This window comes from Procambarus clarkii, chromosome 19 (genome assembly GCF_040958095.1).
Source record: "Procambarus clarkii isolate CNS0578487 chromosome 19, FALCON_Pclarkii_2.0, whole genome shotgun sequence".
NCBI lineage: Eukaryota > Metazoa > Arthropoda > Malacostraca > Decapoda > Cambaridae > Procambarus > Procambarus clarkii.
Window position 1 is genome coordinate 23,086,270 of NC_091168.1, and position 13,164 is coordinate 23,099,433.

General features: G+C 39.8%; 1 protein-coding gene across 1 annotated transcript; it reads right to left on the minus strand.

Annotated features, from left to right (window-relative positions):
* Positions 1-1,653: 1,653 nt before the first annotated feature.
* Positions 1,654-5,895, minus strand: LOC138366237 (mucin-22-like). The gene is made up of 3 exons (XM_069327160.1): positions 5,773-5,895; positions 3,856-4,115; positions 1,654-3,573 (listed from the first exon to the last, which is right to left on the minus strand). The coding sequence occupies exons 2-3, from the start codon at positions 3,913-3,915 to the stop codon at positions 1,957-1,959; spliced, it is 1,677 nt and encodes a 558-aa protein (XP_069183261.1). The 5' UTR covers positions 3,916-4,115; positions 5,773-5,895; the 3' UTR covers positions 1,654-1,956.
* Positions 5,896-13,164: the final 7,269 nt, after the last annotated feature.

A 13,164-nucleotide genomic window follows, 5' to 3' on the forward strand; every position in this document is an offset into this window, starting at 1 on the left:
TGTAAACCGTTTTTCATTCATAAACAGGGGGTTTGGCGGGTGCCTGGAATCACTTTTGGGTCTTTGTTTGGAGGACGGGTTGTTTATAGAATAGTGGTTCGAACAGAGGAGGCTTGAGAGAAGCACTTGTTCCGAAAGTGTTCGGACGTCATCAGCTGTGTGTAAACCGATTTTCATTTATAAACAGGGGGTTTGGCGGCTTGATTAACGAGCTTGAATCTTTGCATGTGACGACGGGCTGATTTGTAGTACGTCTGTGAAGCATTTACAGCGTTGTGGTTCGAACAAATGTCATCAACAAAGCACTTATTCCGGAAGTGTTCGGACGTCATCAGTTGTGAGTCGTGTGTGTAAACCATTTTCCAGTCATAAAAAAGGGGGTTTGGCGTGTGAATGGAATGGCCTTTAACCTATGTTTATGAAGATCGGACTGCAGCTTTAACACGCCTGGCTTAAGGACAGGTTATGGTCGCAACTTTTATTAGGAAAACCTCCTGATAGGTGGAGGACGGCGGCAGCTTGGACCAGCATAGCCTGAGGTAAGGAAACCTGTATTTCCAGGGCTCACCCCGAGGCATGCATAACCCAAGCCGTACACAGTACCATTACCCCAGCGATCGCTGATAAAGTGGCTATAGCCGTTAGCCTTATCCTCATTCAATCACGTCCTTGCGATTATTGAATATTTTGTTTATGGTGTAGTGGGCTATATAATCCCAAACCTATGTCTTCTCTATATTTAGTCCTTGATATTAAGGGAATTCTTTGATTAAAACACGAACATGTTCTGAATTTTCGTTTCATTTTTCATATGTGGATTATCGCTTGTGATAATTGATTCATATATAAATATATTACTGTTGACCAGACCACACACTAGAAATTGAAGGGACGACGACGTTTCGACTTGAGAATGGTCCAGGACGGACCGAAACGTCGTCATCCCTTCAATTTCTAGTGTGTGGTCTGGTCAACATACTTCAGCCACGTTATTGTGACTCATCGCCTGAATATATTACTGTTTTTTTTATGATTTTTCTGTTCAGACTTTCAGGTAATCTTGCTCACCTCGCAATTAGACATGCTCCCCATGCAAGGGATTTTCTTTTGGCAGTCCCCATGTGTTTGCGACAGACACCCACGGTTACTCTCAACAGTTCACCAACACAGTGGCCGCCTGCTCTGTTACCCCACTCCACACTTTTTATAAGTATATTTGCGGCGAAGTAAAACTCAAAACGGATATACATAATGTAAGACAATTATCAGAAAAAAACCACTAATACATTACGACTATATAATAGCACTTATAAAGGATGTGAGTATAAGGATCTTGGACAGGACGAAGGAAAGGATTAGTGACCAATCACTCGTTGGTCAGGAACCGAACGCCACGTTGAAAGGAAGTCACCACCAATCCAACTTTGTTCCAATACGATCCTAGACGGTTTGTCCGTGGGGGAGAAAGTGCAAGGAGCTTTTTCAGTGGGTTGGGTTCCAGACATTTCGAAACAATATGAGACCACAAAGCAGCCTGTTTACTTGTTTCAGTGCCTAACTGTTCCGATCCTGTGAGAAAATACCTACTGCATTCTTTGTTCTTTCCCAGCACTGGAGAAGTTCGAAGATATCAACGGCTTCAAGAAAACAAACTATTATTGTAAATTTATTTGCTTTATAATCAATCAATCAGCCAGTAAGTCAGCCAATCAATCAATCAATCAATCAATCAATCAATCAATCAATATGTACACACATATATATAGATGTTCTCTAATAGTAAACTTGAGGGAATAGTTTCGTAATATTCTGTACAGCCCAGTTTGTCCAACATTTCCCATTTCCGAGTAGTAAAATCCTTTATAACGTGTCATTTAGCAAATAAAAGATAGTAAAAGATAAAAGTAGACATACATCCTCCTCACCTACACCTTCATGAGATTAAAACTTATGATCTTACGTGTTCCCGTGATCGACTTTAATCGGTGAGTCGTTGTTGTTCTGTTTCATCAGATTGGCTCCAGATTTGGTATCAAAAGCCCCGAAAAACTTTTGTAATAAAGAAAGGAGTCCGCATCGCGTGGTACATATCTTCTTTAGCCTCTCAGCTGCCTGAGGACGGAGATGAGAGCATAGTGACCTCAGGAATGCCGATTCCGAACACTCGGTTAATCCTCCAGATAGCGCCATATTGGCTAAATCAGCCTCGGGTAAAATTCCAACAGAGTCCAAACCTTCGCCAACAGATGTCGCTTGAGAGTTGAATTCATTTGTTCCGATTTGGGAGCGTCTTCTGCCACGAGGGATGTCAGTGTCCGTGACATTGAGATGTGGTGATTCCTTGCACGGCTTTTCCACGGGCAACAGCTGGAAACACATATCTTTGAACACAGGTACCTCTTTACACAAGGGTATTTCGTCGATCAACCAAAGGCACAGCGGCTCCACTTCTGGTATTCTCTCGCACATTTCTAGCCACTCTGGCAGCTTTTGACAAAATTCTGGTGTGACTAGTTCTTGGCTTATCACGAGAGGTGATAATGTTGAATCAGTTGATAAATTCGTACCATCCGTAGCTGCAGATGTTAAATCAGTTTCTTCCGTTTCGACAGCTGTTAATTCTGTTTCTTCTTTTGCTTCAGTTGTTAAATCAATAACATCCATTGTTGCAGATTTGAAAACAATTTCTTCCGTTTCGGCAGCTGTTAATTCTGTTTCTTCTGTTGCTTCAGTTATTAAATCAGTAACATCTGTTGCTGCAGATGTTAAAACAGTTTCTTCCGTTGCAACTGCTGTTAATTCTGTTTCTTCTTTTGCTTCAGTTGTTAAATCAATAACATCCATTGTTGCAGATTTGAAAACAATTTCTTCCGTTTCGACAGCTGTTAATTCTGTTTCTTCTTTTGCTTCAGTTGTTAAATCAGTTTCTTCCGTTGCTGCAGATGTTAAATCAGTTCCTTCCGTTGCGACAGCTGTTAGGTCTGCTTCTTCCTTTTCCTCAGCTGTTAAATCAGTAACATCCGTTGCTGCAGATGTTAAAAAAGTTTCTTCCGTTGCGACAGTTGTTAATTCTGTCTCTTCCTTTGCTTCAGTTGATAAATCGGTTTCATCTGTTGACCCAGTTGATAAATCAGTACAATCTATTTCCTCATTTGATAAATCAATACAATCTGTTGACCCAGTTGATAAGTTGGCATCATCTACTGCAACAGATGCTAAACCTGTTGCAACAGATGACTCTGCACTCTTCGTTGTTGCTGTTGATAGATCGAAACTTGTCATTGTCGGCTGAAATGAAATTCTTTTGAATTCTATATCTGGTGAAAATATATCACTCGCAGCTGTTTGGCTTAGAGTCGTTGGTTCGAATAACTCTAGCTGTTTCAATAGTTCTGCATAATTTTCAAAAATGTCTTCTATTGATTTGATGTCCGAGACATTCACACTTTCTTCTTCGTCTTGATTGTGAACGGGTGATGATGTGAGTTGGTTCTGGTCGACATCTTGGGGTGATGTTGTGAGCTGGACATCGTCTTCAAAAAGGTAATTGGCTGTTAAGGGCTGTTGCCCCATCTGAAAGAAACGGAGATTTATAATTTAGCTTAAATATGTTCTTCAACTCTACATTTTGATTATTGTGTTAGGAGGGTGTGTGAATGTGTGTATGTGTGTATTTACCTAATTTTGCTTGTGGGGGTTGAGCTCTGGCTCTTTGGTCCCGCCTCCCAAATGTCAATCAATTAATGTACATGTGTGTGTGTGTGTGTGTGTGTTGAGGTCAAGGCCACACAGTAAATGCTTCATCTACCAGCGATCAGATAAGTCACAATGAACATCTACCGAAAATTGACTTACCGTAGAGTGATGTGATGTCCCAATCATGAGTAGACCGAGAACTAAGACCTCCAGCCTCATAATGTTGATACCACCAGTTTCCCTGCAATATTGCAATCATCCACCTCTTCGAAGTCTTGGATGTTGTTAGTATTTCGGATTCCCCAGGACCATGGGTGGTAACAGAAACTGATGAAACTTCTAGTTTTTCCCGAGTGGTGGCGAGGCTGAGTGCAGTGGACCATGGAAGCTGCTGGTGTCAAGTGGTAGTCACTCTTCCACTGCGAATGAAGTGTAAACATTCTTGAAGAAAATCAAGATAAAATATGGACTGACTCACAGCCCATGCACACACGCGGTTGCGTGTGTGCATGGGCTGTGAGAGAGAGTAGAAAGACAATGACAAAAAGCAAAGTATATTACAAGAAAGCATGTAGCAAAGGTGATGTTAAAGATGCTGGTAATAAATGTCATGGTAGTTGTAATACACACTCAATACGCTTCTATTATTTAGTCGTCTCTGACACCTATGTCATAAACACTTACAATGTTATTGTGAAACACATTTGGAGAGAACGCTAGTGTGTTGAGTCTCTTGATTACTCCCCCGTCATCATAAGCCACCACAGCTTTCCTAATAAAGCTTGACTTACTTTCGTCAAGCTTTTTAAGATTAGATTAACCACATAAGACCCCTAATTATATTGTCTTATGTAGCACTCTTCTCACAGTGAGTTTTTTTTGTAATTTTATTTATTACTTTCTTAATTTGGTTTTCCTTATTAAAAAATCCCCTCGAGGGGCTTGAATGGGCAATACATTTTATTGATGAATAAGATGGTAAACTAATCATCAGCGTACTGTGAAATTCTTGGGGAAGACTATTCTTTATTTCTCACTGGTAGCAACCACTTTCCCATACGTCTCTCTCAGGCATTGTAAATAAGAGCTTGTATGATAATGGGACACATATGACTAGGTATACATGTGGAGACACATGTCAATGGGTAAATTAGGTATATGGGGGGAATACTTGTCACTAGGTGAATGGGAACACTTGTCACTAGGTGAATGAGAACACTTGTCACTAGGTATATGGGTGGGTCCCTTGTCTTTAGCAATATGGAGGGGGACACTTTTCACTAGGCAGCTGGGAATATACCTGTCACTAAACACCTGGGGCCAGATTCACGAAGCGTTACGCAAACACTTACGAACCGCTTCATCTTTTCTAAATCTTTGGCGGCTTTCTTTACAATTATTAAGCAGTTAATGAGCTCCGAAGCACCAGGAGGCTGTTTATAACAATAACAACAGTTGATTGGCAAGTTTTCATGCTTGTAAACTGTTTAATAAATGTAACCAAAACCGTCAAAGATTGAGAAAAGATGTACACGTTGGTAAGTACTTGCGTAACTGCTTCGTGAATCTGCCCCCTGGCATTTTTCGATACAGCTGACTTGCGGTTCACACATAATGCAAATCACTTGACTAGAATTTATGAAGTACCTAAGTGTCCATTTTCGAAACCTCTATACATCTTTCCACAATCAATGCTTTTGCGTGAATTTTTCAGTTTAAGTGTTTTGAAGAGCTACGAGGTTTTCTATGTCAATAATTCCCTTGGTGAGGCAAAAATTTCTAATCTCATAAACTGTTTAAGAAGTACAGGACTACGCCGCAATAATCGAGGAAAGATGAACAGGTTTCGTCAGTTCTCACATAGAAGCTAGATTTATCCCGTTCATGGCTTTCCTGTTCCGTTACACATGTCTTTTACGTTCCACGTATGTTATTCATACCTTACCTGTTCTGTTACACCTGTCTGTTACTGTCACACATTTGGAACAAACGTGCTTTGTGCTTCGTAAAACCTGTTCATATATTGTCCCAGTTTCGATATACCTGCCTGACGATTCACACATATGCTGTACATACCCGACTACTTTCGCTACACTAGGGAACCTTGCAACATCTTATTCGACAAATCCTGACTGCCTCTTGAGCTGGTGGTACCAAAGGAGAAACTGTCGTCCGCCGACTGCAAACACTGTGTGTGTGTGTGTGTTTGGATTCCTTGCGCAAACTTGCACAGACATTCCTTGCTTCGTCGTTGTTGTCGGCTTGTATGACAACACGAATGCCTTTCAGATGGTGTTGTGACGGTGATGTGTGGTGTTCATAGGTGTTTGTTAAACCTGTGAGAGAGAGAGAGAGAGAGAGAGAGAGAGAGAGAGAGAGAGAGAGAGAGAGAGAGAGAGAGAGAGAGAGAGAGAGAGAGAAAGAGAGAGAGAGAGAGAGAGAGAGAGAGAGAGACAGAAAGAGACAGAGAGAGACAGAGAGAGAGACAGAGAGAGAGAGAGAGAGAGAGAGAGAGAGAGAGAGAGAGAGAGAGAGAGAGAGAGAGAGAGAGCGAGAGAGAGAGAGAGAGAGAGAGAGAGAGAGAGAGAGAGAGAGACAGACAGACAGACAGACAGACAGACAGACAGACAGACAGACAGACAGACAGACAGACAGACAGACAGACAGACAGACAGAGAGCCAACCATACAAAGGTTATGGGATGCAGTGGTTCCTATTTCACCCTAAATATAACGAGATAATAGCAAAATTAAAAGTTTATTCCCAAAGAAACACTTTTACTTCCAAAGTATGTATTTAGTTTTTGTTTTGTTTATATTTTAACACATGCGCATAATCATTTAAATGATATTAATCAAATATTAATAACCTATGTTAATAAATTAGGTTTAAACACAATATATCGTCAACAAAATTTGCGTGACAGTATCGCAGAGAATATATCATACATTTAAAACAAAAATGATTCTGATTGCGCAGGGATATTCCCCTTGAATCTTGAATACGTAACTTACGACGATTCAGGCTGTGTGTTCGTGCTCAAGGTCAGACACTAACAATATGGGGAACAGAGAGACGAGGTGATTCAGCTTGTAGCAAGAACAACACCCCCCCCCCCCCACCCCTTTTCTTGGGGGGGAGGGAAGCGGGAAAGCGACGATGTACGGGCCGCCTGTGGTGGCTACGACAAGTTGTTTGTTGAATATGGTGGTTCAACACAGCATGAGTATGGTATTTGGGCGTAGAAAACTAATCATGTTTCAAGGTGTTGTGGTGATTGAATTGAGGATATAAGAGCTGGAAAAATCTTTATGTAAGTTCCATTCACCTGAGGATCTAGGAGACTGGAACCGTGGAACCCGTTCTCGCACTTTCGTATAGTCAATATTGACTTATTAAATACATGCATATGTGACATACTAAACATACTAGTTTACCTTAAAAAGCTTCATAGAAAACACCAACCTTATCTAACCTTCTTAGTATGTTAAGATAAGCATCTTATTGCTTCGTAATTACAATTATTACTTAACCTATTATAGGTATAGGGTAAGTAATAATTGTAATTACGAAGCAATAAAATGCTTATCTTAACATACTAAGAAGGTTAGGTAAGGTCGGTGTTTTCTATGAAGCTTTTCAAGGTAAACTAGTATGTTTAGTATGTCACATATGCACGTATTAAATAAGTCAATGTTGTTTGTAAGAAAGTGCGAGAACGGGTTGAACTGTGGAACCCTCGCTTCTTGTGAGGCCAAAACTCTATCGACCGAGCTATTGAGTGATCTTAATAAGGAAAGATCTTCATGTAAGCTTACCATAGAGGACAGGTGTGAGTATTGGGTAGCCTCTCCTAGCAATCATAGGCCTAATATACGCTACCATAGGCCTAATATAGTACATGCATATGCTTCACTAGGCCCAGAAATATAAAAGTTTGGTTTTTAGCTTATTTAATTCTTTCCGAACTTAATTATATAAATAAAAAGTTGTTCACTGGTGGTTCAACACAACACCTAGGTTCTTTCGACCAAACACTAACTGTAAGTACGCTCATCTCAGAAGGATGGTTTGGGCAATATATGTATTACTTAGATATATATATATATATATATATATATATATATATATATATATATATATATATATATATATATATATATATATATATATATATATATATATATATATATATATATATATATATATATATGTGCGCTTCATGACCCTATGAGAATGTAAACTTATCATTTCATTAAAACAAATGGTTGAGTAACTTAAGGAAGAAGACTATAGTAACTATACTATATGTAACTATATAGTATAGTAAAGAAGAAGACTATAGTAAAGTATAGTATAACTCCTCTGTGTTAGTAGAGTGAGGGTAGGGGGGCGGGTGTCGAACCTGGTACATTGGTAGAGTGACGATTTGTCTGGTCTAATAATAGCGTCCGAGCACCTCTGGTATAATTAGTACAAGCTTGAGTCGGAGTAGTACAGGTGTAAGTCAGTGTAGTAGTTAAGCTAACTACTAGTTAACGAGGTAGTTAACGAGATCGGTAAAGAAAGTAAACCTTTCCCCCAACTGTAACAGGTGTAAGCTATGACCACCACACATCATTACACAGCATTAAGGAGTATCCGGGTCTGGAGAGATATCATATTGGGCCTAAATTTTAAATTTAAAACACCTCTGCTAGACGCCGTCTGGAGGAGGCAGACCTCCTAGGATTTAACCAATCATCCTAAAGCACATTGTGTCATAAAGTCATAAATTAAAAAGTCATAAAGTAGTCATAAATTTGTTGGTAACATTTTCAATGCAACAAATTGAGGGGAAGAAGTTTGGACTGATGGAGCAAAATTTAAATTGCCCTGAAAGTAATTTCGGTAACTGGCGTTTGCCATACGTGTCCTCAGGCTCGGCTCCTTCAGGAAGAATCCTACGAATTTCTTTATCCATTTTAACGTTCTGCATATTCCAAATTAGTATTTTCTCAAATATAAAATAATATTATTTCATATATGAATGTGTTGAATAGTTAAATCCAACTTAGGTTAGGTGGTTATAGGTTCTGTGGGCCATTATTATTATTTGCAGCACGTTAGTGAAGCCTTTTTAAGGGTGTGATTCGAGCAAAGGACGAAGATAAGCACAAATGTCATCAAGTGTTGAGTCGGGCGTAGAGTGTTTTTTTCATGCATAAACAGTCTGGTGGGTTAATACACCCGCCCCGACTTTAATCCACCAGGAATTGGCCTTTGTCGATGAGGCAGGGGTTACCTTTGTTGCTCAGAGCCGCTCTACACCTTAATCTCTCCTCTGTGTAAACTTCAGCCCCGAAACTCTGGGGATCCTCAATGTTTATTTGACATTTTTCAGTTTATTATTTATGTCAGGTGACTGAGTTTTTGTTTATTTGGGAACCATTTTAAGCTGGGAGTAGCTGTGTGTGTGTGTGTGTGTGTGTGTGTGTGTGTGTGTGTGTGTGTGTGTGTGTGTGTGTGTGTGTGTGTGTGTGTGTGTGTGTGTGTTTGTGTGTGTGTGTGTGTGTGTGTGTGTGTGTGTGTGTGTGTGTGTGTGTGTGTGTGTGTGTGTGTGTGTGTGTGTTTGTGTGTGTGTGTGTGTGTGTGTGTGTGTGTGTGTGTGTGTGTGTGTGTGTGTGTGTGTGTGTTTGTGTGTGTGTGTGTGTGTGTGTGTGTGTGTGTTTGTGTGTGTGTGTGTGTGTGTGTGTTTGTGTGTGTGTGTGTGTTTGTGTGTGTGTGTGTGTTTGTGTGTGTGTGTGTGTGTGTGTGTGTGTGTGTGTGTGTGTGTGTGTGTGTGTGTGTGTGTGTGTGTGTGTGTGTGTGTGTGTGTGTGTGTGTGTGTGCAAAGCTTGAATGGTCTTCAAGCACTGAAATCCCCTATAACTCTACAACTTCTCAGGGGATTCGAACCCAGGGCTCCAGGGGTCCTTCCACCAACACCACTGGTAACCCCATGACCACTGCACCAGCGATCGTCTATAAGTGTTGATTGGTCAAGAGAACTTATCTGCATAAGTTTCAAGGCCAACCAACCCCTGGCAACACTCGTGGAGCGTTCTGAGTTCATTTATTTCCTCAAATCTCTAAACATGAATGGGTCGAGTATTGTGCATAAGAAAAACTCAAATCTCAAATCTCAAATAAATCTCAGAATTAATCTGATAAGAAACATTAATTAAGCAAGCAAAAGGGAACGAGAACTACCGAGAATGGTACAGGTAGCGAGAAAAGGCAGAGAGGTGTTTGTAAGAGATGGAATAGCGAGAGGGGTGGAAATAAGTGACAGGAAAAGGGGTAAGCGAGAAATCCATTGAAGAAAATAGCGAGTTTGAATGAAGTATCGAAAGAGAAAGCAACCGCATTATCAAAGATGAAGGCAGACTAGAACTTGAAGAACCGAATGTAAAAATAAAATTCCCAAGTAAAGCCAGGAAAAGATAGATAGAAGATAATATTTGGCGTATAAATGAAGTTTCAGTGGGCTGAGGAGGGAGAGGAATGAGTTAGGAAGCGAGAGGACGTTGGTGAATGAGGCGCATGAGTATTGATGATGTGAGAACCAGGGAACACAGGTGAAAGTAAAGAATGAGGAAACTGGTCATTATCCCAGCTCACTGACGGCTCCCCCAGTGATGCTGTCAGCCGCTGGGGAAGCTGGCGACTGACAGCATCACCTATGGAAAAGCTTCCTAGCGGAAAAATGGCAACAGGAAAATAAAACCCGCCCTGAAAGATGAGGAAGAAAACAAAATGCCAAATGATAGGATAAACTTGATGGCAGTAAACATTGACCTTAGAATTTGTTGACCAAAATGTTTTTTTTCTCCTTTGATCATCGCAGACAATTAAAAATAGGACAAAAAATTCTACCACAGTAGTTAAGTTTTAGAGAAAAGTTATAATTTGACGTGAGACTGCAGATCATAGCATAGTTTGTTCTGTCCAGTTTGTAGTAGCGAACCTCGCCCATGAAATGTCCATGTAGCACGGGCTATAGTGAGCCCGTAATGCAGTCTTCTTATATTCATTGCACTTATAGTACCATGGTCAGAATGCTCGGTGCTCTGCCTTGATCTTGAAGATTAAATAGAATGCAACTGCCAGCTGGCTGGCTGTTGTCAGTAGAGTTTTTGATGTATTTTGATGTATTAGATATCTTTCCCGATATCTAATCTTCTACTGTTATATTGTACGGTTGATTATTTCAGTGTTGTCTGTCAGGATATCTCTGTGAACATACAACAGCTATACACATCAATGATGTTAGTGAACGTATACTTTATGAGCTAATGTTTAATGAGCTAATATTTCTTTAATATAAAATACTTTAATTCATGAAACAGCGTATGTATACCACATGACGAGTGCGTCCTGAATATGTATACTCTGCTTCCTGTCCATTTTTTTACGAACATGTAGACGGGCGAGCCCTCTCATGTATACTCTCTGCACTGTTTTTGCGCATTGAAATCACGAGCCACATTTGGACAGGTGTTTCCTGCCACGTATAGTCTGCTTCCTGTCCATAAGCAGCGAAATTTTGAGTGACATGTAGACGGGTGCCTCCTGTACAGTATACCGTCTGCCATGCTAATTATATCTCGGACCATATGCAGACCAATACATTGTATTATGTATACTCTTCAACCTGTCAGTAATCGGACCGCTGGGTCACTATGTATATATAATCTATCTTAGGCTGTGAAACGTCTATTGAGACGCGAAGTAGCAGATCCTTTGACGTAATGTACGTCCTCTACATCAAGATATTCATTGAATGTACCTGAACGCTAGGATTGTATGCTGTGTTGCTTGCTGTGTCTCTGATGTTCAGTTTCCTATTATTTGGTATATATCAGATCATGTCCATATGGCAGTGAATAATGAGCCGTTTGTGCTTATCTGAATGGAGATTTGTTGGTGTTTGTTCTCTTCCCTAGTGCTTAAATGATAATAATAATAATAATAATTAAATTACTACTACTATTAATAATATATAAATAAATACATTGCAGCAATCAGGAGACTGGAATGAGCGATCAGGGTACTCCAGGGACTCCCTGATTGCTAAGTCCAGTCACCTAATTGCCCAATTAATTTTCGCGATTGATAAATTACGTGTGTAATTTCTTATCTAATTGTAATAATGATAATCTCAATAATATTCGAATAATAATGACCAATGAGACATAATTACATATGTTTATTGGTAACAATTATGTCACAATTAACGTGGCTGGAAATTAATACCCAACTGACCAATGGGAAATGAAAGGGAAGGTGCGAAGTTTGGGTCCATGACTCTGCGAAGTTTGGGTCCGAAACTGACCTTGTCACGACTTAGCAAGCTTCTGTGAAGGTCCGAAACGTCGTCACATTTCATCTCTACTTGTGTGTGTGTGTGTGTGGGTTTGAGTGTTAATAGTCATGTAATACATATTAAACCAATATAGCATGCAAATTGCAACATATTATTACACAATGCATGATGAAAATGTAAGTGGATACGGTTAAAGCATCGTTTATATACAAGTATTATATTTAAAATAATACTGAACATACTGACTTAACAAAACATAACATTTGTTACAATATTATTTACAATGAGAGTGACATTTTCATATATTATATATCATATATTATATATCATATATTATATATCATATATTATACTGTATTTTGCATACTTAATGGTTGCTGAATAAGCTATTGTGATGGCCTTACAATAACCTTGCAGCGTAAGATATAAGACCTTAAGTCCAACTCCACATCAAAACCAAAGATAAGTTCAATTCTATTTCTCAGGTTCAAAGGGTCCAATATATACCTCCTTCTCGTTGACAAACATCATCTTGATAGATTCATATGCTGATTACGTTCAAAATCGGTGTCTCACGTGATAGATTATTTTTATTATTTTCTCATTCCATTTTAAGTTTTAATTATGCAGATGCGGAGCTACCAGAAACACGCTTACAACGGCTAAAGTATTCATAATATCTTGTAATAATCATGACATTATACATAGAGAAACGCCCCAAAAATATATAAAATAGAATTCGAGGATTTGGCAACATAAGTATGCAATTTTATTTGTTTAAATAAATTTTGAAATTGTTTAAATCTAAGTACCTATTTACTGTTAGATGAACAGACGCATCGGAGTGAAAGAAACTCTGCCTATTTGTTTCCGCCTCCGCCTGGGATCGAACTGTGAGGACTACGAATCCCGAGCGCTGTCCACTCAGCCGTCGGGCTTCCCTGAGGGGTTAGACAGCTGCTACGGGCTACTTGCTGGGGATGTGTAACAAAAAGAAGACTTGATCGAGGACCGGGCCGCGGGGACGCTCAGCCCCGAAATCATATCAAAATAACCTCAACATTCCCCCCCCCATCTTCTTCCCGCTATGATTGTCCAAGCTGCGGATGCCAATCTATCCT